Raw genomic sequence first — 26,249 nt, forward strand, 5'->3', positions numbered from 1 at the left:
CAAGCTCAACACTAGAACAGCATCAGAGATAACTAGGATACAATTCTGATAAATATTTACATCGTTCACTTGTTGAAAGAAACCACTTACATTTTCGGTAACGCAATAATTTATTCTGTAGTAAGCAATTTTATTTATTGACGTGATGAATATGTAGGAAGATCATGAGTTAGAGACGATGGGATCTTTAACGAGTAAGTTTAGATGAGTCATTTTTGAGTTAGACTCAATTTAGTTCAATTTAGAATTCCAAAATTGAGACTTATCGTAGCACTTATATATTATATAAGTATATAATATATAATTATTGCATTGCAAATTGCACTTATATAAGTGCAATAATGAGGCAACAGATATGTGTACATGTATAGTTTTCCGTTAGGTTAATGAAAACCATTACTTTCTTCAAAAATATAGTCGGGATGTGTTGCCTTGAGGGATTCCTTCAGGCCATATAGGTAGAAGTGAATTTTCTGCACTGTTGAGCATTCACCCATAATGCCTACACGCCACGCTTTTCCAAATGTGGGACCAAGTCCCCCTTGTACTTCCAGAGAAAAACTGAAATAATCATGGAACACAAATTAATGAAATCTGTTCGCTATTCAGCCCAAGTCGTTCTCCATTACTTACTTATTCATAGCATATTGCGATACTTTCCACCAGTCAACGCCTTTCGGTATCATGATACCGGTCACCGTAGGCAGACGATGTTTGGGATCTTTCACGAAGATCTCGAGGCCCATCTTACCTAGACCGTCGTACAAAATTTTTGCACATTCCGTGCGACGTGTGATCTGTGTCTCCAATCCTTCTTCTGCGATTTGTGCTAAAGCTTCGCGTAAAGCAAATATTAGATTAGACGCCACTGTATGATGATAGCTGAAACATGGAACGAAATAAACGCAAATTTTAAACACATCCAACAAAGGTATTTTTGAAACAAAAATGCTCACCGTTTAGGTTCGTCATAACAACCCCAATAGTTGCCAAGGTGCAGCAGATCAAAATAAAAAACTTTCGACTTTGTGCGACGATTTCTAATAACATCCCTACAGAAACAGACAAAAGAGAACATGTGGCGTAAATGTGGATATATTTTACGTAAAATACGCAACACTTACAGTGCTTTGGGACTAATGGAAATTGGGGTGATTCCGGGGGGTGCCCCAAGCACCTTTTGGGCACCGGTATACACAGCATCGACTTCCCATTTGTCCATATAAAAAGGTACACCGCACAGCGATGCAACGGCATCAACTATAAGCAAACAGTCGTGCTGGTGACAAATTTGACCTACACCTTCCAGTGGTTGCAGTAGCCCGCTGGAAGAATCTCCGTGCGTGAGAAACAAACACTTGGGCTGGTGAAGGTCAATGGCCCTGGTCAGTGTTTCAAGACTGAACGGACGATCTGCTGGACCTTCGATCGTTCTAACATCTGCCCCATAACGCGTAGACATTTCGACAGCCCGCTCTGCCCAAATTCCATTTACTGCGATCAACACTCGATCACCTTCCTCGAGCAGATTGCTCAACATGGTTTCCATTCCAGCGTGAGCTGAACCACTAACGCACATCGTTGCTCGGTTTTCCGTCTGAAAAATGTATCGCAAACCATCCTTGACCTCGTCCATCGTTTGGAACAATTCGGCATGAAAGTTACTCAGCACAGTGTTGGTCATAGCTGTCAGCACACGCTTGGAGCAGTTGGACGGTCCAGGACCCATCATTATCTTGTCCGGAATAATTAAAGGATTTCGCAGTGATGCGGGAGGTGGTGTGAACTTCATTTTATCAGCTGCAACGTTATGTAAGAGATAAAAGTAAAAAAAATACTTTTGTTACTCCGGAAATGGGGCCTGTATATGGATTGATAAAGCCGTGAACCGAAAATGTGGCTAATTATATTTAATGACATCAACTTCACTACGATTATCTCTACGCCAGGGAAGAACCAGTTTGAAATTTGAACATGATTTCAACTAACAAGCACAAACTTCAAAGATAAGATTTGTATTCAACAACGCAAATCAAGCAAGACATTTCACTTAAAGCAAAAACGCATTTTTAGACTATGCACATAACAAGCACGACAACAAAATTAGTAAATCTGTTGCCAATTATTTTGAAATGATTGATTAGCTATTGCAGCAGCAATAGAACGTATTCGTATGACTACACACAAGAGTAAATCGTTGATTTTTTTTTATTATTGTTGACATTCATACTTCTAATTAATCTGCTTTGTTATGTATACCTATATACTATAGTGATGTAGTTAGTATTAAACTGTGCTGTGTATTTTGTATTCTTTATCATCAGGTAAATCAAATCAAATAATAGCTGAAATGGTAGATTTATGTTTAGAGCTTTCCAGTTCTGCACTTAGTCATCGGATTGTATATACATTTACAGTGTCCAGTGGGCTTGATCACACTGGATTATCCCTCGAATAATGCTATGAATCATGTAATAACAGATGCGAAATGAAAATCAGACAGCATAAATTAATGGATGGTGCGCTATCAATTAGATGGTGCCATCGGAGCCATGCACGTGATCGCATGGGTTTTACGGGAGCGAGCAGACAAAACACCGGTCGAGTGCATACACTTCACATGGATTAAGTAAAAGAACTATTTCTCAGCTCGTCAAAGTCGGATTTTTAGAGTGGAAGTTTGCTTTCCAGATACTTAAACACTTCACATTTTTGTCTTTTGAATGATACATTTCGCACTTATTTTCATTGTTTGCAAAATGAAACAGGACATGATAAACATACGTTACATTATAGATTATTTCACACCGTTTCACATCAAAAATAGCATTATTTAATGTGGATCATACAAGCAACAGCATTGCGTAGGAATAAGGCAACGATTGTATGTTGTTGGGACTTGGGGAAATTAGTATTGGTTTAGGACAGGTAGGTCCAAAGTTACAAACACTATGCAACGACAAACCAACAAACCTTTGAAAAATGTAGACACACTCTGAACCTGAACGGGTGTTCACTTATGGTCACTAGTTACTTTGGCCTTTTTCCCTATGTAAACGCACTTTCGAACGAATTGTGGCGAAACTAAATCTTTCTAAAGACACTAAACTGACTCGTATGGCGTTTGGAATTAAAATGATGGATCGATCGTTCCAATTCGTCTTACACCGGTGGGCATGAGACGATAGGGAAGCTGACGAATCCTTTTTTTTACTCGAGAAGCTATTCGCCTCTCACCTAGATAGAATCAAAAAGAGATAATCGAGAGTAGGAAGGAAATGGACATAAAATTGTGTAGTATTATCAGTTTGGAGGCAAAAACAAAACATTGTTAAAATGGCATTATCAGATTTTCGGTTTCCTTTTGTACGGCTTCTACAGCTATACTAAAAATGTGATTGTAATGGTGAGTGAACGTATAATGTACGAACCTTTCCATGTTGGACTAGAGTGCGAAAAGAATGTTACGTATTTTAGAATAATAAGAAGCATAGGGTAATAGAGAAATGAAATGAATTTCCGAACTGATTACAATTATTATTTATTTATTTGATGTCTTCCACCCGCGCTTTACAATCCAAACTGTTAAGAATCTTTAAATCAAAGCAACACAAAAAAGATTCTCGCAAAGCTAAAAGCCAGAAGAATATCTCGAAAAATATTTTCGATTTAACAAATGAAGCAAACCAAAACTAAACACATAGAAAAACTTCATATTTTAATTCTAGCTCACCTGTTGGTGCTTCTCTCCTCGTCTCAGATGCGTATGAGTAGGCTATATCGTTTGCTTAACTGCACTCTGGGGCACTTCACTGGAAACTAGTCGGTATGAGTTGCAACGCTGAAATCTCGCAAACACTGTGGCTTGATTATCAGGTACAGTGGTTTTAAATACCGAGTGGCAGAACAAAACCTCCTGCTATCCTGTTTATTACGTACCTAGGTTGACGGACCGTTGACTGAGAGATTACCGCGTGTCAGGTTCCATATTTTGGGTGATATTTGTTGTGCACGTATGCTTGAGTTTTTGCACATTCAACGCTCACCGAGCCCATTTCATCGGTAGACACGGGAATGGCTGAGCTGATGATACTCGACACATATCGATGGTATCGTGGTTGACGCAGTGGCATATAACTGATTATCAAAAAAATGGCACAAACGTGCTGTTTGTACTGAAGTATCGCTATCGTGTAAAGATCTCTCCATCCAATAATAGAAGATGGCAGTGACTCGAGTGGTAGTGACTTAGAAACATGCCTAGACTCTACCATTGCGCGATAATAACTGTGCGAATGAAGCTGGATGGCAAGGAACTGTTTTGATTGTGTTGTTATGACTCTCTTCATGGGGGGTTTGTTAAAATGATCATGGCTGTTACGACAGAATTATCAGAGATGCAAGAAATCAGTGTAGGAAGATCTGTGGGTATTTCTGGGGCACCTGGTAGATAAAGTGTTCGTATATTCATACATATGAACTGTTCGATGAGGTATCAGTATGGTGTCTCACAGTAATGGCTGTTTTTTGCACTGTCTGCAACTATTATAGAACAGATAAAAACACATGACGCATAGGTGTTTACAGTTTGAAAACCTTATATTTATAGAGAACTTTTGTCTAAATCTTCAAAGCACATGCTCTAATACCCCCATCTCAAACAAGCTTTCAATGGAAGGTTCAATGGACTAATCCATAGCACTAATGACCTTTGTCACCCTTTTTGTAACCATGCTCACTGCCGCCGGATTTTCCGCCCTTCTTACCAAAATCATCTTTGTGCGAAAAGTGCGATTCGTGCCCATGCTTGTGCTTCCATCCTTTGTGCTCATCATCGAAGTGTCCCTTATCCGCGTGTCCCTTCTTGGCATATTTATCCTCCTTGTGGGCAGACTCGTGATGGCCACCCTTTTTGTGATCGCCGCCGTTCTTCTTGTGGAACTCATTGAAATCGCCAAACTTCTTGTGGTGGCCTTCCTTGTGATGATCATCGTAGAATTTGTGCTCCTTGTGATAGTCATCTTTGTGGGATTTGTGGTGATAGCCGGTCGTCTTCGAGCCCTTTTTATGGCCCTTCTTGTGACCCTTCTTTCCGTGCTTCGATCCCTTCTTTTCTTCGTGATGCTTCTTGTAATGATCGCCCTCGTCGTGACTTTCCTTCTTATGGCCGCCTTCCTCGCCGTAGTGCGACTCGTGATCCTCCTTACCCTTACTGCCCTTTTCGGATTTTTCTAGTCCATGCTTTTTCTCGTAGCCTTTATCGCCTTTATCACCTTTCTTCGAATGATGGTCGCCACCATGTTCACTGCCTCCGCTTTCCTCGAAGGAACTTTCCTTCTTCTTTCCATCTCCGCTAACCACTGTCACAAGCAACACCAGTGCAATGAGGCTAAATATAAAAAAATTCTTCATTTTCAATTACTGTTTCACTGGCACATGAACTAAACGATAGTACGCCAAACTTGGAATTGGGCGTTTTCCGTATGAAAAGGCTGCTCGCTGTTTCTTCTGGTATGTCGGATGTTCTTATCTACTAGCGGACGCAGGAGCTAATGGAACCACAGACACCGGTTTACGATGCGTTGGGCCTCTACTTCAGTCCTAAAATCCAGCACAGGTACACTGCCGTGCTCTGTTTGACACATCGTTGGTACTGAAGCACGCATATTTATACGCTCGAAACTTAAAAGACATACTCCTACTCCAGGTGATTGAGGTACACTTGATTATTCGCTTCATTTGTTACGAACTTCAACTTACTTCACGCGCACCGCACGGACGTTCGTGTTGTTTAAAGAGAAACATTTAGCAATGTGACGATAATATATGAAAAAACCGTAAATAGTCTATTAGTAATTGTAATAATGAAAAAAGAATTGCTATCACATGTTCGTTAAAAGATTGAATACATATAATATGAAACAAAATAATGAATTCTCTTTCCGCAAAACCAAAGGAATATAAGCATAGTTATTTGTAGAATGGTTCAAAATCATTTCTGAATTACATCTCTTAATTTTGGACTTGAACGAAGCAATGTTTCCATGTTCCGATTGTTTCAACATAGTTTTCGGCAAAAGTATTTTCATCATCACCGACCAAAACTTGCCATTACGTTTGCCGCAGATCGGTTTTACGTACCTCGGTGGTTGTTTTGGTTTGATTAGATTTTACGCATCACTAAACACTGGAATGATTGTTGTTGTCATTGTGATCGTGTGGCCAGAAAGCGAATTAGGCAAAAACTGTCAACCTACTTATTGCAGCTTCATTGCAGGGAGATTGCAAATGATCACTGATCACTACTGCTGTGTTCAATTGATTTAGTCGAGCTTTCGATGCAGCTTCGTAATGTTCCTATTCGAGAGAAAGGCTTACACAAGTTTGCGACAGAAAAAGTTAAAGTGTGAAGCGTTCAAATGCGCGAAAATGCGGTGCAATGTTGCGATATTTGAATATCTTGGAAATAGAAAGGTCTAGGTCATTTTAGCATATGGTTCATTTCGGATTAGTATATTTTCAGTACAAAAAAAAAATAAAAATCAATGGTTTTTTTTTATTTTACTTGCTTTTTTACGTACGTCAACAATGTACAAATAGTTGGAATTGTTATGATATCCTCAATTCCTCGTCTTGTGTCATATTATCTATCACTTCTCAAGTTTGATTACATTGTAGCGTAATCGAAACAAACATTTGTCACTTCCTAGCGTATCCTTGTTTCAATTCTTGTTCCTTGGGATGGACATTATTATCGCGTCAGTTGTATGATCTCCATGTGAATGACGAATGGTTTTGATTTTCTGTTGCATAAAAGCGTTCTATGGCTTAAGAGCTGAGAGTATTATGAGCCTAACGATGACTTTTGTATTCGTTTTTGCTACATACTGTTGTTTGTCTTTCATGATATGATTTTTTTCCGTTGGTGTCTTATACCAACTGATTAGAATGCCGACAAATTAAGACGGAACGGCTAGTCAGCTAAACTGACGCGTGCCACTGTAATAACTCCCAATACGTTGAGGTTTAACATTGTTGAAAAAATGCAATTTAATTCATTTTCTGTTTTTTTTCAATGTTGTTTTTTGTTCGGTGGCTTCGACCAGAATTTTCAAAAAAAAAGGCACACACACGCGTCTTGAATGTCGTTTTAAAGAAAACATATTTCCATCCATTCTGATCTCTCTAAAATGGCATATGACGACGGACTAGCAAGATAATCGACAGTCTAGCTAGAAAATATACCACTATCACTTCTCCTCATAGAGTTTCGCTTTTGACGATGGTGATACTTAAGACAAACATGCTTGCACTCAACACGTTTGTGTCGTATGACCAATGGAAGCTGTTGATAACACATGTTTATGAGTTTTTTTTTATCGACATGCTCTTTACCATCGATTTGTGTCGAAAACCTATAACGATAATCTGTCGTTGGTTAACATCGAGTAATAAAATCGAACTGTATTTTGGTTCATCGATTTCAGTACAAATACTCGCAAGTAATTAGTTTCCCTTCCTGATTTCCTATAGTCGCTTAACAGTGTTGAATAGAATATCGAGCAGAAAGCATTTTATTTCGAACAACACCAAACGTTTGCAGATAGATCGATAGATCTGTTTTGCACATCGAAACTAAAAGCTTCGACGGTACTATTCGCCGTTGTTTTTATTTTCTTATGAATCAAACACACAATCACACCTGTACGATATCTGTATTATAACTCAGGATTTCGTTCTCTATAGACCAGTCTTGTTAACGAATGTTTGACTTTGCAAAATGTTTTTTTTTGTATTACCGTAAAATTACACGAAGTTTGTCTTGCTTGTGGGCTACATTTATTCGATGATTAGGAATATGATACTCTAAAATAGAACTATTGTTAAATGCACGATCGTATTCAATTGTGAATAAAAAAGTGTAACCCTCAATGTACTGATAACAAAACGTCGAGAGAGAATGGGGAAAACATGCATCCTTTAAAAAAAGAATAAACACTATGTATAACTTTATCAGTACTGACATACAAAATGACGTAAAATGATTCCACGCTCTTGAACATTGCATGCATCAACAATGGATTCATAAAAAAATTGCTTAGTAAAGTGATTTGCTTCAAAAAGCTAACGAATCCTAAGAGTAAGCTAGCAAAATACTTATCAGACACATATATATTTTCGAGCAAGTAGAAAATATTTGAATTGCAATTTGCATATTTCCAACACTCCACAGCCATTGGAAATATTAGGAAATGTTTTCGGTCAAGTGCATTAATGTGCAATGGTTAGAGATTCCAGAACACGCAGACTTTAATGTTCGGTTACGGCTAAATCAATATAATATAAACAGCTACTTTAGAAGGGATTTGTCGAGTCATGATTTACAACTGGAGAAGATGAAAGATTAACCGCTTAAAAACAAATATCGCATGCTTTAACTGTTTCGCAACTGTTTGAAGCATAGCATTTGAAGGTAGTAACAAAAATAATGTAACTGAAACTGGTATTAGATACGGAGCAAAAGATTATAAGCTCGTGCTAAAAGGCTTATTCAGACTGAACATTGAATATGTATTTCAGTGTTACATGGGCAGCATATTGATGAACCATGAGGTAGTTCCGTAAGTTTGTAAAAAATACCTTTGACTAGGTGAAGAAGAGGCAGAAGGTAAAAGTAATGGATCATGCCTTTGTCGAATATCGGACCAGTTTGTTATAAATAACCTGCATCATTGTTTGAAACAACAAACTCTCATCGGCTATATCTCTTTCCTGTGGTTTTCAGCCCCAAGAGATTGATTGAAAATTTCGTGGAATAGCTACTGAATGGTCCTGTACAATTTTAACCTAACAAACACTGTTGCTGTATAGATACTGTGCAATAAACTGTGTTTACGCTAATGATATTATTGCTTAACTGAAAAATTTATCGAAAGAATAACCGATACATTCGGATCATCACAAAAATGGAATAATTTTCAAGTTATGACACAAACTGAGTTAGGACTAAGTAAAGAAAGATTAATACGTAATACGAAGTGAAGCTTCATTCTAATGGCTTCAATGAATGATAAATATAAAACAGATTACAGTGGTAATTGATCTGAATAATTTCATCACACTTCTCACACTCTCCAATGTAATTGAATATTTGAAATACCTATTATTGCTGTCTATTCTCCAATGGCATCGGAGATAATGTTACAAGATATGGCTTCAAATTCCCATTTTACATTGAACCTTGTAGATGTTTAGCATTCCGTTCGTTCGACTTAATTGATTTGTTTCCCTTGGCTTATTTGTTTTGGACCGTTTGCAAGATATGGTATTACAAATTATTTACTTAGTTCTGTCGAATGCAGTGATTTCTATTTGAATATCTGTCGATTGTAAGTGTTAAGTTGACCGTTTCGTGTCACCATAAACGGTACGAAACGATTATCGCAATAAAGGGTGTTTTTTATAAACATATGTACTTAAATTTCCACATACAAAGACTTCTTTCTGAACCTATAGATACAAGTGTTATAATAATTTTTTCGTAAAGTATGCACAAATTGTCTGTTCTAAGTGATTTGTTTTTAAATAAAAATATAAGATATGTAACATTAAAACTATAACCGCTGTCTCAGTTTTACCGTCAGTTTTAATTTACAAACATCTGTACGTATCCTAGAGAACGATTAAACAAGTTTCTTATATTCAAGAAAGTTTTTACAAACGAAAGTCGATGCATTAGGAATTGTCAGCTTCGCTAACTACTCTATTTCCTGCACACTACATAGATGGCAACGATTGTGTTGTGTTGTAAGATAACACACGATGTACGTAATATAGCTGTACTAATGCATTTTCGCATTCGAATTTCATTGGCCTATGTTCGTAGCAATAAAACGGAATATCTGTTCGTGAATCTCGCGTTCAATATGTTCACAACTTGTTTTTCGCTTTTGCTGCAAACGGTACAAACCTGACTAAAGCTCTTTTTTCTAAACATGCGTTCGATTTCGATTAACACATTTAACAAATTGCTATACAATTTTCTACTTATTCGCTAACATCCTACATCACGGATATTACATTCATCCGTTAAGCGTCTCCCACGGGTTTACGAAAATTATTTGTTGTATGCTGCAATTTAAATGCGTTCCGTGTATGTTAATGATTTTTTTACATTTTGGTTTAATTGATAAATCGCTTTGAAATTTCCCATTTTTATTCTATATCTGTACACAATATGTGTAGGGTATGCAGACATTGAGTTGTGCATAGCATCCCCTAATTCCGACTAGTTCAACAAACTTAAAAGCAAATATTGCGTACTAACACCATAAGTGATAATATTTTTCTCTCTTAGCTAAATATGCTCTTTTGATTGATCAATGTTAATCACTTCGTTTCTAGTGTAGTGGAATTAACAATACTTTTTTAAGATTAAATCCCATTTGCCTATCCTCTCTCGTCTGTCTATTCTCACCTGGAACTAAATTAAAAAGGCGAAATTTTACTGGCTGCAATATAATCAACCTGTTTTTCAATAACATAACAAAAACACGAACGTTCGTTCGTGGGTTTGATTAGCATGGGATTGAGCGAATCGTTTGGTTGTTCGATGTTCGTGAAGATGACATAAAACCTAATTTAATAAATATACAAAAATCGCTAGCTACCAACTAATTCTATCTGTCTATATTTTTTCCTTAAATTTGATACTGAATCTCGGTACAGTACTGGGTCTAGTCGCAGGTTCGATCTAAGTAAAGGCATGTAACTGAGAGGGAAATACGAAGCATTACATTACATGAATCTACACCTCACAATCAATAAGAGTACTTACCCAAAAACTGCAGCAAAAGTATTCAGACAGCTTTGTCTTTGTATGAAATGATCTGGATCGTTCCATGGCGATCTGTAAATGAGATATTCTTTTTTAGACCCTATTTCCCTTGAGCTTTTGTTTTATATATGATGGTTTTATTATTATAATGTGTTTATTTCTACACTACCTTCCCGAAAGTCGATTTCGGAAATGTGGTAAAATGATAAAGAAAACTGAATAATAAAAAATGGATTTTCAGTGAACGGATTTATAAAAAAAAATCATTTTGAATGTTAGGTATAGATAATATTACGATCTTGTTATTATTTTTAATGCAGCAGAGATAAATTTAACAGAAATCATTTTACAAAACTCATCTATTAACAGTTCAAAATTCATGATTGTAGTTTATAATGTAATTTGCGTTATATGGAGAGCCTAATCGCGGAACCAAATTAACAAAAAAACAGAAATAATGTATCACTTACCTCCCGCTCTCTCGATCCTTGTAGCCTTTTCTTTGTGTTACTTTAATTGGAGGTTTACGTGTAACATGCGAAACAAGAAGATTCATGAGAATGTCTTCACAGTTGGACGATTGTTGTACCGTTTTTAGCAGAAGGTACGACAGCCAATTCGTATATAGATAGTTATAGTATCGATGGTAAAACGCGGCACCAGTTAGTACGATGGAGTAATAGTTTGTCCATTTGGATGTATAGCCCCAGGCGTTCTTTTAAAAAAAGCAGAAAAGTATTACTGGGTAACATGAAAACTACATTTTTTACGTTATCCTACCTTGGAATCATCCCAGAAATGTGCCCTTGCCGGATAGCCAACTATTCGATCTGGAAAATCGCGCCACACCTGATAAGCAAAGTCTAGCTCGTCAGTGTTCAATATAGCGTCCTCGTCCAGTGACAAAACGGCGTCAGTCTCGATCTGTTCGTGGGGATAGAATCTTTGGGATATGCTTGGCCGATCTTCGCTCGTGCTGCCCGATATGATGTGCAGTGGAATGTGACCTGTCGATGGCCAACGTTTCTTCGGCGGTACGGATCTATCGGTTGCCCACAGAATTATAATCTACGAATGAAAAATATAATTTTTTTACCATTGCACCTTCTTAGCTTGGCGGAACCCAATATGTTCACTAACCTTATCTATGTATTGGCTTTTGGTAATACTTTTGACTAGCTTGTATAAAGCCGTGTTTGGTGTAAGCTGTGAACCGATCTGTACAAATATAACGGCGGTATAATTCAGTCCGGGCGCAAGGCCAAGTTTATCCAGCAGGAACGGAAATCGGTGATGAGTATCGGAAAAGGTTGGAATTGTCAACAGAGCACCCGGGGACGTATTCCATATCAGTCCGTTCCGATGGGGATAGTCTGGTAGTCTCTCACGGATAATCTAAATCGGTTAACATATTCAAAACAATAGGAACTATTAGCTGTGGGTTTCATCATAATTTAAATTACCGTGCAACTAATGGCAGCATCTAACAAATTTAATTCATCAATAGGTCAACAAATACACAAAAATTGTAGTTTTCAATTGACTAGAGTAAAGAAAGCATACTTCAAAAATAAAAATTTAATTAACAGAAGATCTCGTGTGATTTCAGAACCAATTATCCTAAGAATTTTTCAGTTTTATAGTAGTTTTTAGTTCTTGTTGTCTACCTAATACTTTCATTGCCAATTTCATTTGTACTATTTGATATTCTACTTGTTGCTTTGTGACGTTTCTATGGTACTAATTGGTTGGAATATAAAATGAAATATATTTACCTCAAATGTTGTAAAAATTATTTTCTCGATAGAACTAAAATAACGCTCCCAAAGCACTTGCGTCTGCTGACGTAAAGCTAATATACGGCTTGTTGAGACGGACCGTACGATATCCGGTACCTATGATTTTGGATAATGAAACAAAAATGACAAATGGATTAATTTTCTGTATTAAAAAACGACACTTATCGCTTACTTGCAGTAACAGTCTCTCATCTGCCCAAATAGCTGCTTGTTTCCAGTCTATTTTTGACTGAAAAGGTAATACCCATGAGTTTGAAAGCAACACTGGTATGCAGCCTGCTTGTAGCACTTCAAGAAACCTAAAATTCGTCACAAATTGTAATATCACACATATAAGCAGCACGTGTACAGTACATATGAATTATTCCTTACCTAAATGATCCTAATCGACGTCCTCTTGGTACAAGACAAAATGTTGAATTTTGTAACAAAGTTTCGTAGTCATATCTGTAACAAACCCAAATATGATATCATTAATAAAAAAATTAATATAGGAAATATACGATTGCTACTTCATAAAAAGGTTATTCATTAACATTTATCCAAATTGCGTTCTCTATGGATATAGGGTTATTCGAAAATGATGAAGATTAGTAAATACATTTCGTTTCTGAATGTCAAATTTAACATTTAGTAGAATTTTTGGCACATTAAGAACAAGGACCGCAATCTTGTTTTATGATCTACCAGCAATTACTTATTACAGAAAAGAAGATACTCACCTATCATATTCTCGATTATCTTCATCACATCGAGCATCTTGTAGATCTCGCCAGCTTTTTCCATGTTTGCATGTTGTAACCAATACAAAATCTCGGGCATTGTGCAAATGGAACAATGAATTTCGAGTCTCAGAACCAATGCCATGGACATATCTTGAAAAAAGTAATAACACAGAATTTTCATTTAACAATTAATTTTTCAACCAGCACCACCACCAATTTAAAAGATATTCTATGTGCAATATAAACTGGTTTTTACTAAAATTGTATACGTCCATATACGTGGAAGTAAAATCCTTTTAAATCGAAACTTATTTACTTGTGTAACATTTTTAATCTAGTAAGATAACAGGTAAGATACTAAACCATGAAATTCAATTATTCCAATAACATATGAGTTGGATTTCTACCCGTTAGGTATATCAACTGAAACGAAGAATGAATTTGCAAAATGAACCTTAAGGACAAGAAAACCAACAGTAGCACACCGAAGGCCAAGCGCGTAACATTGGTATGGTTCAACTGCACTATATCACAAGATCCCACTATTTCACGATCAGTGAAAAATTCCTGCATTGTTACATTTACAATATGGGTAGTAAAAAACCATAATCATTGGAATAAAGCAAAGCTGTAGATTCTGGTTTATGCACAGTTAATTTAACAGGAACTACCTTTGTATAATTACACTGACATTGTAATTTTAAACAAATTCTAATCTGTATCTATATAGACCGTTTTTTCATATCAGGGAGTCACACAACGAATCTTTTAAACATTAGCAATCTACAAAATGAAATCCTCTCAAATCACGTAGTCTTATCGCATAATAATATAAGGGGTGCGATGGAATTGATTTGCATAATGGTCATTAAACCAAAATATATGCTCTTTTACAGACGACACAAACATTCACCTCATTGTTATTCAAGTCATGTAACAATGAGCAATACTTTTGGCTGTTTACAGATATGGTAATAATTTCAAGGTTTCATTACACCAAACACGTCATTTTATGCAAACATTTAACGTAGATTCTCAATCTTAAGCCAAATAACATAATACATACCTTTTTCCTTTAAAGGCTAGCAGATACTTTTTGTTGGCCGGAAAGTTGTTGCTGACCACGAAACCAGTATTACCACCACGCAGAGGAAACTGTTTGTGAAACAACGGAATGCTAACGTCGAAACCAGGCCGCAGCGACTGGACGCTCATGCTCGCCTTAGCAAGGATCGCTTGACCCGGATCAAACCCGAGCCCATTCTCGTTGTAGTCAGGCCAAGTGCCAGAGTATAGATTAAATATGATATGATTTCGCCCATTGTTCCAGTGAGACAACCGTTGCAGGCGAGACGGCACATTGCGCACAAAATCCTCACTCAACGAATCTCGATCGAGTGTATCGATACCGAGTACGAACAGGCAAGCTTGTTCGGGATCGGTCGTGTAATAACGGCTTTCTTGAATGGCCGAAATGATTTTTTGATAGTTCTGACTAATTGGCGGGGGAGCTCCGAGCGAGTTCAATGGCTCCGGTGGGTACACATAAACGTAAAAGTTCTTATCGCTACATTTGCTAAAATCGAAGCAGGTTTCCATGCGACATGATTTGAACGTTGCACTTCCTTCATCAGTCACTCTTCGAATTGCACCTCCTTGGAAAGACGGTTGCGGGGCTAGGTCGTGGGATCGCGATTCGTACGCCGGAGCAGTAAACCAATCATCGTCTGGTAGCGATTGAGTATGCTCGGTTGACTCCGTACTATCGGTGTACTGGTAGTGCAGCTGGTGATAGCATGGTAAATTGTCCGGATTTTTACGAACCCGCATTCGGAACAGCGTTTGCAATCCTTTCAGACGATAACCTCCCAGGTAACAGTACGCCAGGAAAGCGCAACAGATTATCACTAGAACGTAGCGTTTCTTTGCCTGCATTTTGCGCGATCGCAGGCACTGATGACGCTCGATGGCAACAGTCGAAGGGTATTTCGGCTGGCCGAATGCCCAATGCAGCTAACGATTGTTATCTTCGCTACTTCGACTATCGTCAACGGATATTCTATCATTCGTGCTGTAGTTCTTTGTACGCTGGTCGTATCCGATTGACATCATGTTTGGGAAGGAGCAAGTTGTACTGATGAGGACTGTTGCCGTGATTTTACTCAAATCATTGATATATATGCGACCAACCTGCAAGCAAAATAAGATGATCACATTATTTCATTTTTGTTAAACACAATGTAGTAATAGATCCGCAAAGCAAGAAGAGTATCAAGTCATTTGATCTAAGAAAAGAATATAAAAAATAAACCGTGCTTAGTCTCTTATATCCCATTTAATATTAATATTAATATTCTCAAGAAACAACTGCGAACGACTTAAGTTGGGCACAAACTGTGATACGAGCTTTGATTTATGATTTTTAAAAATATGTATCAATTTTTATATAACGAATGAGTACATTTTAATATGTTGGAAAATAGATGTTTCGTGTTCAACAATTACCTTGCTAGATTTGAATATTTAAACTGGTATATCTTTTCAATACGAGCATCATTCCCAAAGATCTTCATTATTTCATATTATTACAAACGTTAATGCAATCGGCGAGTATACACTTTTTCTCCTCTCCTTGTTCTTCAAGGGAACATTTGTTTTAACTTCGTACACAAAGTTTTCCTAAATAAATACACCTGCGAACGAAACCTACGTTAACACTTGAAAAATATATTTATCATACACTAAGTGAATGTAGATATTTAACGATTTTTCTACGATCAGTTTCACTTTTTTTCTTCGTTGCGTTTGCACTTCACAAAACCAATACGCACGTATCATGTGAAATTGTTTAACCATGATTTGTTTGTTTCAATTAACACCTTTGATTGCAGAACTATTGTCACTTTTGACTTTTAAGTACACAAGTGTTCCTCCTCTTATAAGGAAATTATGAATGATAAAAAACGAAATGCAAACTATACCAACTTGAGTTTATGAATTAAGCACTAATATACTTTACACTTGTTTTCATTCCGTTCACTCCTTTGGATACGCACATGACATCTAGTAATAGTGTGAACAACAAATTTTATCATACTGTTAACTAATTATCAGCTATGGCATAGTGCTAATGATTAACTAATAAACATTTGGCAAACAGCAACATGCAGCACGCTGACAAAATGCTTTAGGCCATTTTCTGTTTATCACATCGTCATTCGTACCATTCGTTTTACGATGGAAGTAGATGGAATGGATTTTGCAGATTGCATAAAACGCCGAATCCACTATGCTACGCTAATTCGCATACAAATCAGGCGCATTTGTAATACGTCGATTTAGCCAGCCGCCAACCAAAAACACACCACCTCCGGGACAATTGCTGGAATCGATTTTTTCCACACCTACTTCCGCTTCAAGAACCGAATGCACTTTTGCGAATGTTTGGATGTTTCCACCAGTCGCATCTCCACTTTTTTCTTATATCGAGTTCTCTCGAGTTTGGAAGGCGTAGGTATCGATTTTCTCACTTACTATTGTCGACGGTGCGTGTTTCGTGAAGCGCCCCTCGAAGACTTCACACTAAACAAACACACTTTGTTTACATTGACGAACAGCACGATTTTAGGAATTCCATTTTCTGCTTGGCCGGCGCACCGTATTCGTCGAATCGCAATGAAAAGATGCGTGGCACAGCATGTGAGCATTTATTGTTCGGCACAAACGCATAAGTTGTTTGGTTTTCGTTTAGAACATTACGACTGCTTACGGGGTATGGTAAGCGAATGATGCGAAGCTCGTGTTAAATAGGACAGAACTGTGGAAAACACTTTATTGTTCACTGATTGGAGTTTCTAGCACGAATAGTATCAATGTTAATTATTGTTTCAACGCGATATCGCGATAATTTCCAAGCAATGATGACGAACCCGTTGAAAAAGGCAAATCGCCTCGCGTAGAACGTTTTGACAGCAGATCTGACAGAGAAAAAAAGTTGACGTTGCTGAGGCCGTGGTCTAAACTCGTAATTTCAAATCCATTTCTAATTTCTAAAGATTATTATTGAGAAATCCTAATACATTTCCATTGCGAAGTAGTATGCGGAAAGTAAATGCTCATTTCTTACACCATTAAAAATAATGTATGCTCCTGAAGTAGCTTTCATAAGTAAAATAGCACAATATAAAACACCATATCGGGTTTGCTACTGTCAAATGGCATTCAGTAGTGTGACGTTTTGAGGCTTGTTTGATCTGTTTTATTGATGTTTGTGTACGGTTCGAACCAGAAGGTTAAATTGAAATAAAAACGCCAAACGATGAAAGTGCTCCAGTAAAACAGTGTGGTTTCGAATAGAGAAAAAGTAGTGCGAATCAAAACTGTTTGTTTAAAATTTAATCTACTCTAGTAAAACTGTTTTTAAATGTTGAGATGGGCTTATTGAGGTTAGTTTTATGATGATTTGTTGCAGCTGATTATGTTAATATGTTTTCAGCAGCTGCACAAATCTTGTAACTGCAATTATGCAGCATTCGTTATACCAGATTAGTTGTGTGTTGTATTATAGAAAACTTACCATTCGTCAGAACAATAAGCTTCTAGATCCACGCATGCACGGAGATCGGTGCGGTAAGTTTATAGGCATAAGATGAAATTGTACAGTCATTAGCGATTCAAATGTTATGGTATGCGTCAACGACCCATTTATTTATTTATTTTTATTTAAATTCCATTATGACTCATTTGTTGTATTGTTTTTTAAGGAACCGATAATATCGAAAAAAGACACTAATAATTTTGCATAGTATAATGATCATGCTTAATAAAAAATCTCGTCCGACTCTCCGGAACATGTAGAGATGTATCACGGAGCAAAATATTCGCAGTACTAGGTCATGCCTGTCGTAACTAGTTTGCCAGACTTATTTTTCCAGGCCAAATGCCCAAATAGTCGGAACGTTTACGGTTTTTACATATTACTTACGGATTACGGGGTTACGGAGGCTGTGGAGGGAGTTTAGTTTCTAGAGTATATCAAATCTAATGTAGAAATCAATACTTTGCTTCGTTTTCAAAATCAGGGATTGATTAGTTTTTGGTGTGTTTCGGAATTTTATGCCGCTTGCATAGAGAAAAAAAAATCGTAAAATGATGCTTGTTTATTACGATTCTGGTTGCTGATGTGATTTAGATTTCGACTAACCTAAATTTTGTTCAATCAATGTAACTTTCCTGCGAAATACGACAAATATGCCATGCGGAGCTGTCGAGACTCAAGAGAACCCGTGAGGATTGTACTTATGTGTAAGAATGGGAGAATAATACGTTAAGAAGGATGCATCTAAAAAGCTAACCTTGTTAACATAAAAAATGAAGTACGTCTAACTGTATCATGCGCCTACGCGATTTCAATCGGTATTCTCTACGCGAATGTAAGCCTGTACGGTCTGTGTGTGAGCAAACATATCACATCATTCGTTTGATCCTTTGGTAACTAATTCTATTAGGGTAGTCCTTTGTCGTGTCGAGAACTATTGCTTTTAAATTTGTTCGTAGAAGGCACATACATCTTTTGCTTTGCTTTATATCAATGAATTTACGAGAGCTTACGCTACACGGCTGACTCGTTTCCCTGGGCATAGATGACTGCGTCGTGGATTGTGGGAAATATGTTAAAGCCTCCTTCCCCAATTGATTCCGCATGCAATAACGCATCAAACACACAGTCGGCTGGGGTAGCCAGCAATAGAGTGATGTTCAGTTTCTCTAAATTGGTTTTAACTTCTGTAAACATTTTACATGCGGCGGTATCAACGTGAGGAACACTACTCAGATCAATAATAACCGCTTTGGTACATTGTAGTCCCGTAGTTTCGCCATTGTAACGAGGAACTAGCGATACGTTGGCACGTTGAAGTACTTTGGTTTCTTTATATAGTGCTTTCTTGAAGTTGCTCTTGTTGGCAAAATTAATTGAACCGGTATACTTAAAAATTTTGATGTGCGGCAGTTCCTCGGCACGTTGATGACTTCCGATGTCAACATAGATAGCAGTATCCGGCACAGTTCCAAGCAAGCTATAATAAGTTTTCCAGCCTTTCACGTAGAGCGAAATCAGCGATATCACCACTCCGATCAGCAACCCGATATCAATATCGATAATAACGACCGAAAGAAAGGTTACACACCAAACGAACAACTCAAGGCTTCCTTCACGGTGGAATTTTTTGATGTGATACACCTGTATCAACATGCCTTTCAGTGCAACGACAATAATACCTGCCAGGACGCATCTGGGCAAACTTTCGAAGTACGGACCGATCCACAGTAGAACGACAAGCATGATCAACGAGGAAAACACGGCTGCTATTTGCGTTTTGCCTCCTGTTTGATGCTGGATCAAAGAACGTGACAGAGAACAAGCGGTAGGAATGCAGGAAAACATAGAGCCTACAATGTTGGTGAACCCAAGTGCCACTAGCTCTTGATTTGGACGCACTTCGTAGTTGTCCTTCTGCGCAAAGATCATCCCCATCGACATGACGATCGAATAACCGACAATAGTTACTGCTATGCTATCAACGGCAACGGCCTTTATAAGCGCAAGTGGGGGAAATTGCGGTGCGGGAAGGCTGCAAATAATAAAACAAAAATTAGCAAATGTGCAATGGAAGTGTCAATGGTTGAAGCGCTGCATGCTTTGCATTTAAAATTACCCGGTCGGTATCAATCCAACTAAGCCAACGTCGAAGTTCGGCCCAAGCCCAATTAAATAGGAGGCCACGGTGCCTCCGACTACGGCCATCAATTCGGCAGGTACTGGAAATCGGCACTTGGTAGAAAGCCAGGGCTTGAAATATTCGTTCATAAAAATCATGAACAGAATAACAACCAAGGAGGTATAGACGGCCGTCAGATTCGCGTTCGGAGCTTGATCGATGATGTCGCGTACCGAAAGAATCACTTTAAAGGTACCTTTATAACGTGGTATAGATACGCCTAGCAGATCCTTCAGCTGGCTAACCATCACGTGAACAGCAGCGGCGGTAGTGAAACCACTCACCAGTGGTTCACTCAAGAGCGACGATAGGATTCCCAATCGGGCGGCACTCATGATAAACTGGACGAGAAAAAGCGACGTAAAAGTTGGTATGATCATTTGCTTATGCGTGCTATTGTAACCATACTTACGTAGAATACACCCGCTACAAAGGACGCTGCTGTAGCTACTTGTATCGGTGTATATATGGCATCTTCCGTTGGCGTCAGCGCCGGTCCTAAGGTGTCAGTTCCGTTGGACTACATTTAAAAATAAAAGTGATTATTGTTCAACAAAAAAGTAAATGGGCCAGTAATCGCTAGTAATACCACTTACCGCCAGGGTTGGTATAACTGTTGAGTAGGTTGCTACTATTTTGGCAGTCATCAAACTTGTTACTGCGAACGTTCCCATCGATATATGGCGCGATGTGCCGAACACAGCATAAACAAGACAATGGAAGAAGGCCATATAGAGTCCAACATTGGCGGCGGTACCTGCCAATATTCCATACGCCATTCCTTGAGGTATTTGAAGTACAGCCACCGTCAATCCTGCCGTCATGTCGCTTAGTAGATCGTTTTTTATCGAATACGTTGGAAGCCATTGTAGAATCGGAATAAATCCTTTAATTGCTGAAAGGCACCTGACGTTTCTCACAGAAGTTCCAAAAGAATCGAGAGCTGCATAAAGATATATTGTGGATAGGTGTTAGTTTGCAGTTACACATTAATTTACAATTATTAAGAACTTGTTAAGAAACACAGCTTATTTTGATTGTGTTTGGGAGGAGGTAAGTCAATCGGGTTTTGGTTTTGTTTGTCTTCTTAGCATATATCAAACTATTGCAGAACAGATATTAATATATTCTATAACGATTAGCATATATCAGTGGTACAGGAATGATAAGGGTTTCGATCTCTATTGTTAAGCGTTAGAACCATTTCTGGATTCCTTTCAAGTTGCACTGGAATGTCTTAAAAGTGGAACTCTTCCCACTTTCTTGATCTTGTTAAATACAAAATTGATTCTGTACTAAGTCTTCTTACCAGACATACCTGTCGTGCAGGGAAGGCAGTGCGCTATCTAGCGATAAAAATGCCGTGCTAATAAAGAAGCATGCAGCTTGTAGATTGCATTAACATCGAATTTCTGCCGAAATGGTAATGCACCATCCCGTAAATAACTAGACGTCGTTTTACGTAAGAGTCTCTTCTTGGCTTAATTCGACCTACTAGGTCATGCCTGCCATTTCTGGCTGCTTCTTTGTCGGACTTGGCGGACTTTATCGTTTACAACAACTTGAAGAGGTCTAAGGCTAGGCTTGCCGCCATGCCTGACATTCATTGTCTTTATTTTTACCCAGAGCCGAATAGACTGTCCTGCGTACGATACGTTAGTCCGGATGGGATTTTGGACAGGTCCTGAATCCTTTTGAACGGTCGTGTGTTGACCGGCGCCTACACCACCGAGTCGCTCCTACACAATTAGTCTTTAGTTAACCAATGATAAAACACTCAATTGATTTGACATTAAAATTGATTATTTGATTAATAGCGACAGAGAACTAAATTATTCAGTTCTAAGTTACATGTTCCAACTCTTGTTAACTTGATCAACGCCGGATCACCTGAATTTGAGTGATCTTCTATTGAAATTGCACGATTATTTTATAAGTCATTGCATGATTTTATACATATTGTCATTGTCTGGTATGTTCTCAAAAAAGCTTATTTTCCTTTGCCGATGAAGCATGCTATTGTTTTAGGTTTTGTTCTGAATCATAATCAGTTTCTGTTGACGTACTGACTGTACTTTACTAATAACTAATAATCTAACTAATAAGGAAATGTTGTCAAGGAAGTTGTCTGCTAATTGTATAATTAATTGTATATGTTACTAGATCGAATAGTATTAAAAAACTACGTTATTGTACATCCACACTGAAACAATTGTATAATTAAAAAAGCACATGTTTTCTTTAGACAAAGAGTGCGGTTGCTACAACTGCACGGAAACTATACAATGAACAGTTATTGATCTGCAAACTTGAGCAATGTGGGCTGAGCTTTACCGAAAGATTGTCAAAAATGGCATCTTATTCCGTTACGAATTTTGTTGCTCGCCAAGTGTTAATTATTATTCATCATGCTAATGGCCGACTTGAAAGAAAATGGCATTCCTCCAGTTAAGCAGCCAACCTCATGCCATAGTCTATTCATCAATACTAAAGAGTATACAATTTTATCCCATGAAACTTCTTTTGTTGTTTATAACTAAATGGAGAAATAATTGAACAATCTCCATAACTTGTTGGAGTTTTGAGTTTTGTTTTCGTTGGCGTCAGCCGCCGTTTATGATCAAACACTACCATCATGCGTTCATTTACGGCATGAATATACCACAAAGAAGAATCGTATTTGCTCTTATCTTAACATACACGGTTGGAATTAATCAAGCGCAGCACACTTACCAGTCGGCTTTAGTCTTTCGTACTGCGAAAGCTGATTAAAGTCTTCTCGTTGAAGACATTGTCGAGTAACGAGGTACGACAGCTCACTGTATTGCGGTTTTTCTTTGGATGTTCTTTACAGCATCGAAATAATGATCGTTTGACGGATATATGCGGAAGAATATGGCAAAAAAACAATTAAATCACATTGCACAAGACACATACGGGTACAGTACAGCTTAGATCCGTTTAAATTCAGGCCGCTAAAGATTATCATTTGCATACGAACCTGCCATCTTCCAGAGGCGTCTTTTGATTGATCATACTGTTGCGAACTGGTTGCAATGCACTGTAAATGTATGAAGTGCGCGATTTTTTTTTTGTTCACAGCACAAGTCAAACGCTACCCGGTTATCCACCGGCGATGACGCGACCTCGATTGGCAACGATTTTCTTTTCACTAGCGTCACGCGTGGCAGTCGGAATCAACAATGAGAAATGTTTCACTTTTTCACACTTGCATAACGTGCCCAGACAGGAAAGGCGTTTGGGCTCGTGGTTTGTCAAATCGATCCGATCATTGACTACGAGATTAGAAGTTGATAATAAAGGTTCGATCGCACTTGGTGCCAGCAATGCCGTGGTACTATTTCTTTCCGCAGATAGTTGAATTGTGTCATAGATTTCGTTCGGGAGATAGTTGAACTTTACCGATTTAAATTCGATGGTATTTAATTAGGGCCGCACTGTGTGGCACGTTCTCCGTCGACGAAGTAACGATGATCCGGTAAACTCCCGGCTGCCGACGACGATCAGCTGGCTGCTGCCACAATAACAGTCGGATACGTTCTGAAAAATCGAAATGAAATCGCATTGTATACAATCATTGGTTGAGAGGATGTTTTGGTGAGAAGCAGAGTGGCAAGCTCTCTCAAAACATGAGATAAGACATTTAAAGATAGTGCTGCAGCGTTGGCGAACCTAGTTTACCTACTGCTTCGAGTGGATGCTGGTTACTAACGCTGTGGAAGTAAATATATTACGTTACACGGTTTCGCTTGGTGTGCGTGCCGTAAGTTTTTGTTCAACGCATCTCGTTTCACATCTCTGAACTCGTGTCGAGGGATAGAAAAGAGGTGCACATGATTCGTGCGCTCATGACTAATCTCCGAAGGTGTCTTTTAGCTCCCGGTTTGAGTGGTAATCACACGACAACGAACTGCATGATCATTGAACATTGATTAGACGCTCCGTTATACTTCAAGGCACAGTAGAAACGACAAACGCAGAAATCAAAATGGTGACATTGCTTTGATATGGTACAGCTAGTGAAATCCATCCAATAACAACTTCCGCTGTTAATAGACTTGTTGCATTCAATGGTACGATAGTAGAGATGTTTCGTGATGCACCTTGTAGGGTTATCGAAGCAATCGTTGAAAATCCTTCAAATCGCTGTAAGTGGCATAAACGTGAGATTTAAATATTATAACGGATTACTCTTGATTGCCAATGTCGCACACAACACATCTTGATCGACTAATGGGAAACACCTGAATGGGTAATTGAACTGACAATAGCTTGGACTGTGCTTACTCAAGGCATCATGCAAGTTCGATGATGACAGCAATTTTAGTGATTTGATGTAAAGTTGTGAAACAATCAATTCATTCATGTTTCGATGAGGAAAACGTGTTTTAAAGGAGGAAAACTGTTTGATACATTTGATTCAATACGGAGAAATATTATCATATTGGTACAGTAACGACCACCACAGCAATAATCTTTTTTTGTTCGTAGGAAAAATTTAGATGGCAAATGGTGTCAACGATTTGTGCTCCAATATCAATCAAGATCTCTTATTTGATTTGATGAATGTCGAGGTACATTGCTGTCTTCCAACCGGTCTTTCTACAGTTTAAGAAATTTTTCCACTTAAATGTCGCGTCGAATGTAGCTGAGACTATATAGAATTTATATAGTTCCGATACTCACAGACAAACTGACGAAATCTACTTATTCGCGTTCGAGAGAAATATAAGATGTATCGAGGTCCCGTATGTGTGGGATGATAATGAAGGAGCTACAATCGCGAGCTGTACGAGCTGTACGATGAACTCACTAGCGACTTAGAAAATGTGTAATGTTTCAAGTTGTAAAAATGTTTAAATGCAATTGACAAGTGTGAACTGAGAATTGACTCATTTTTGTGGTTTTTGGAGTTTATGTGTGATTGTATTTTGATAAAAAAGATAACAAAGGAAGAATCGCTTAAACTTTTGTTGCCCAAACTATAATAATTCGTAAAACTGTATGAATGGTTGAGTCAGTTTAATTTGCATATGCCTCCAAAATACGGAACAATTATTCTAAAACATTTCCAAACAAATTGATTGACCTCTATCAAATTGGTGATCGGCAAAGATCAATTAAAGGAAGGCCAAATATTATCATATTGTAGGATATGTTTCTCAAATAGCTCTGACGAAAACTGTTAACGGACTGTTGATAATTGATTTTAATCAACATGCGTCAATTGAATAAATTTGTGAGAGAGACATACAGATTATTTGTTGAGCCACAGTCGTATTGAAGTATCATCTTATTTTCTTTTGGCGAAGCTGTGTTGGCAAGCAAGGTGAGAAAGCAAAACATGCAAACTTTGATTACACCGCATTCATTACAGGCACAATAAAAAAACATTCATTATAACATTGTAAACGGCAAAATCCTGATAACGTATTATTTTATGAATAAAGAAGATTTATGAAACAACAAAAGATGTATAGGTGTACATGAATTTGAATGAACTTTGTTATTGTAGCTATGTGGATTACTTGAAATTGTTTTTGCTGCCAAGCAAAGAGCGGTTTAGATTTCACATGGCAGAACAGTTAGTTTGTCTTCGATTTTGAGGGGGTCATGTTTTAATACGAGCACAAGCAAGGTGTGTTGTTAAGTCGTGGACACCGAACGCTTCGAAATAAAACACATTTTTGAAGCAGCCAAAGAATTATGAAAATCTTGCATAAATTAGAAATTATTGTTGTTGTACAAAATAAAAAAAAAACAAATCGATTTTTACAAATGAAAATATACTACTCAATATGAATAATGAGTACATACTTTTAAACTAGGATTTGTTATGAAACTTCATTATCTTTAAATTCCAGTTTCAAAGTGTTATGTTATGTTGCTTAATTTTTTCCAGTTTTTTTTCATGTTCCATTCTTTATCGGCTCTGCAATCTCAAAAGATCTTTCCAGCCTTTTCTGGCTCTTCTTTTTACTCGTAGCTGGATAGTCAATCCTGTCCTGAAAATTTATATACCACTAGACCGCAATTTTAAAAACACGTTCTCTAATTCACTCTTATTTCGTTAATTCAGTTCTTCACA

At 37.8% G+C, this 26,249-nt stretch overlaps 4 protein-coding genes across 7 annotated transcripts; all 4 read right to left on the bottom strand.

Annotated features, from left to right (window-relative positions):
* Window positions 1–121: 121 nt before the first annotated feature.
* Window positions 122–4,120, bottom strand: LOC128296957 (3-hydroxykynurenine transaminase). 3 transcript variants are annotated; one of them, XM_053032498.1, is made up of 6 exons: window positions 3,940–4,120; window positions 3,734–3,819; window positions 1,125–1,800; window positions 957–1,052; window positions 634–882; window positions 122–561 (listed from the first exon to the last, which is right to left on the bottom strand). In XM_053032498.1, exons 3-6 carry the CDS (start codon window positions 1,790–1,792, stop codon window positions 384–386), a joined length of 1,191 nt encoding a protein of 396 aa, XP_052888458.1. In that variant the 5' UTR covers window positions 1,793–1,800; window positions 3,734–3,819; window positions 3,940–4,120; the 3' UTR covers window positions 122–383. The 3 variants fall into 3 exon arrangements, with proteins under 3 accessions (XP_052888458.1, XP_052888457.1, XP_052888456.1); XM_053032497.1 differs by having other exon boundaries at window positions 3,734–3,858; XM_053032496.1 differs by lacking the exon at window positions 3,940–4,120 and having other exon boundaries at window positions 3,734–3,917.
* A 402-nt stretch (window positions 4,121–4,522) lies between these two features.
* LOC128297808 (putative eggshell protein) lies at window positions 4,523–5,704 on the bottom strand. Its single transcript, XM_053033508.1, has one exon. The coding sequence runs from the start codon at window positions 5,410–5,412 to the stop codon at window positions 4,702–4,704; it is 711 nt and encodes a 236-aa protein (XP_052889468.1). The 5' UTR covers window positions 5,413–5,704; the 3' UTR covers window positions 4,523–4,701.
* Window positions 5,705–9,658: 3,954 nt separating this feature from the next.
* Window positions 9,659–15,402, bottom strand: LOC128297376 (exostosin-1). Of its 2 annotated transcripts, none has more exons than XM_053033007.1 (10): window positions 14,428–15,402; window positions 13,359–13,511; window positions 13,009–13,083; window positions 12,809–12,935; window positions 12,613–12,732; window positions 11,978–12,232; window positions 11,618–11,905; window positions 11,308–11,552; window positions 10,838–10,909; window positions 9,659–10,131 (listed from the first exon to the last, which is right to left on the bottom strand). In XM_053033007.1, exons 1-10 carry the CDS (start codon window positions 15,294–15,296, stop codon window positions 10,083–10,085), a joined length of 2,253 nt encoding a protein of 750 aa, XP_052888967.1. In that variant the 5' UTR covers window positions 15,297–15,402; the 3' UTR covers window positions 9,659–10,082. The 2 variants fall into 2 exon arrangements, with proteins under 2 accessions (XP_052888967.1, XP_052888966.1); XM_053033006.1 differs by having other exon boundaries at window positions 9,659–10,771.
* Window positions 15,403–18,516: 3,114 nt separating this feature from the next.
* Window positions 18,517–23,688, bottom strand: LOC128310073 (sulfate transporter). Its single transcript, XM_053046613.1, has 6 exons — window positions 23,142–23,688; window positions 22,874–22,986; window positions 20,737–21,083; window positions 20,553–20,660; window positions 20,078–20,481; window positions 18,517–19,993 (listed from the first exon to the last, which is right to left on the bottom strand). The coding sequence occupies exons 1-6, from the start codon at window positions 23,174–23,176 to the stop codon at window positions 18,973–18,975; spliced, it is 2,028 nt and encodes a 675-aa protein (XP_052902573.1). The 5' UTR covers window positions 23,177–23,688; the 3' UTR covers window positions 18,517–18,972.
* Window positions 23,689–26,249: the final 2,561 nt, after the last annotated feature.

This window comes from Anopheles moucheti, chromosome 2, assembly GCF_943734755.1.
Source record: "Anopheles moucheti chromosome 2, idAnoMoucSN_F20_07, whole genome shotgun sequence".
NCBI lineage: Eukaryota > Metazoa > Arthropoda > Insecta > Diptera > Culicidae > Anopheles > Anopheles moucheti.

Bases quoted from the DNA above. Each gene is read 5' to 3' on its own strand.
- LOC128297376 (XM_053033006.1), bottom strand. From the start codon at position 15,296: ATGCAGGCAAAGAAACGCTACGTTCTAGTGATAATCTGTTGCGCTTTC. The intron at 11,553-11,617 runs GTAGGATAACGT...TTTTTTTAAAAG, and splicing joins ATTTCTGGGATGATTCCAAG to AACGCCTGGGGCTATACATC. The intron at 10,910-11,307 runs GTAAGTGATACA...TCTCATTTACAG, and splicing joins AAGGATCGAGAGAGCGGGAG to ATCGCCATGGAACGATCCAG.
- LOC128310073 (XM_053046613.1), bottom strand. From the start codon at position 23,176: ATGATCAATCAAAAGACGCCTCTGGAAGATGGCAG. The intron at 20,661-20,736 runs GTAAGTGGTATT...TTTTAAATGTAG, and splicing joins CAGTTATACCAACCCTGGCG to TCCAACGGAACTGACACCTT. The intron at 20,482-20,552 runs GTAAGTATGGTT...TTTCTCGTCCAG, and splicing joins TTGTAGCGGGTGTATTCTAC to TTTATCATGAGTGCCGCCCG.
- LOC128297808 (XM_053033508.1), bottom strand. From the start codon at position 5,412: ATGAAGAATTTTTTTATATTTAGCCTCATTGCACTGGTGTTGCTTGTG.
- LOC128296957 (XM_053032498.1), bottom strand. From the start codon at position 1,792: ATGAAGTTCACACCACCTCCCGCATCACTGCGAAATCCTTTAATTATT. The intron at 1,053-1,124 runs GTAAGTGTTGCG...CTGTTTCTGTAG, and splicing joins TCCATTAGTCCCAAAGCACT to GGATGTTATTAGAAATCGTC. The intron at 562-633 runs GTAAGTAATGGA...TGATTATTTCAG, and splicing joins TCGCAATATGCTATGAATAA to TTTTTCTCTGGAAGTACAAG.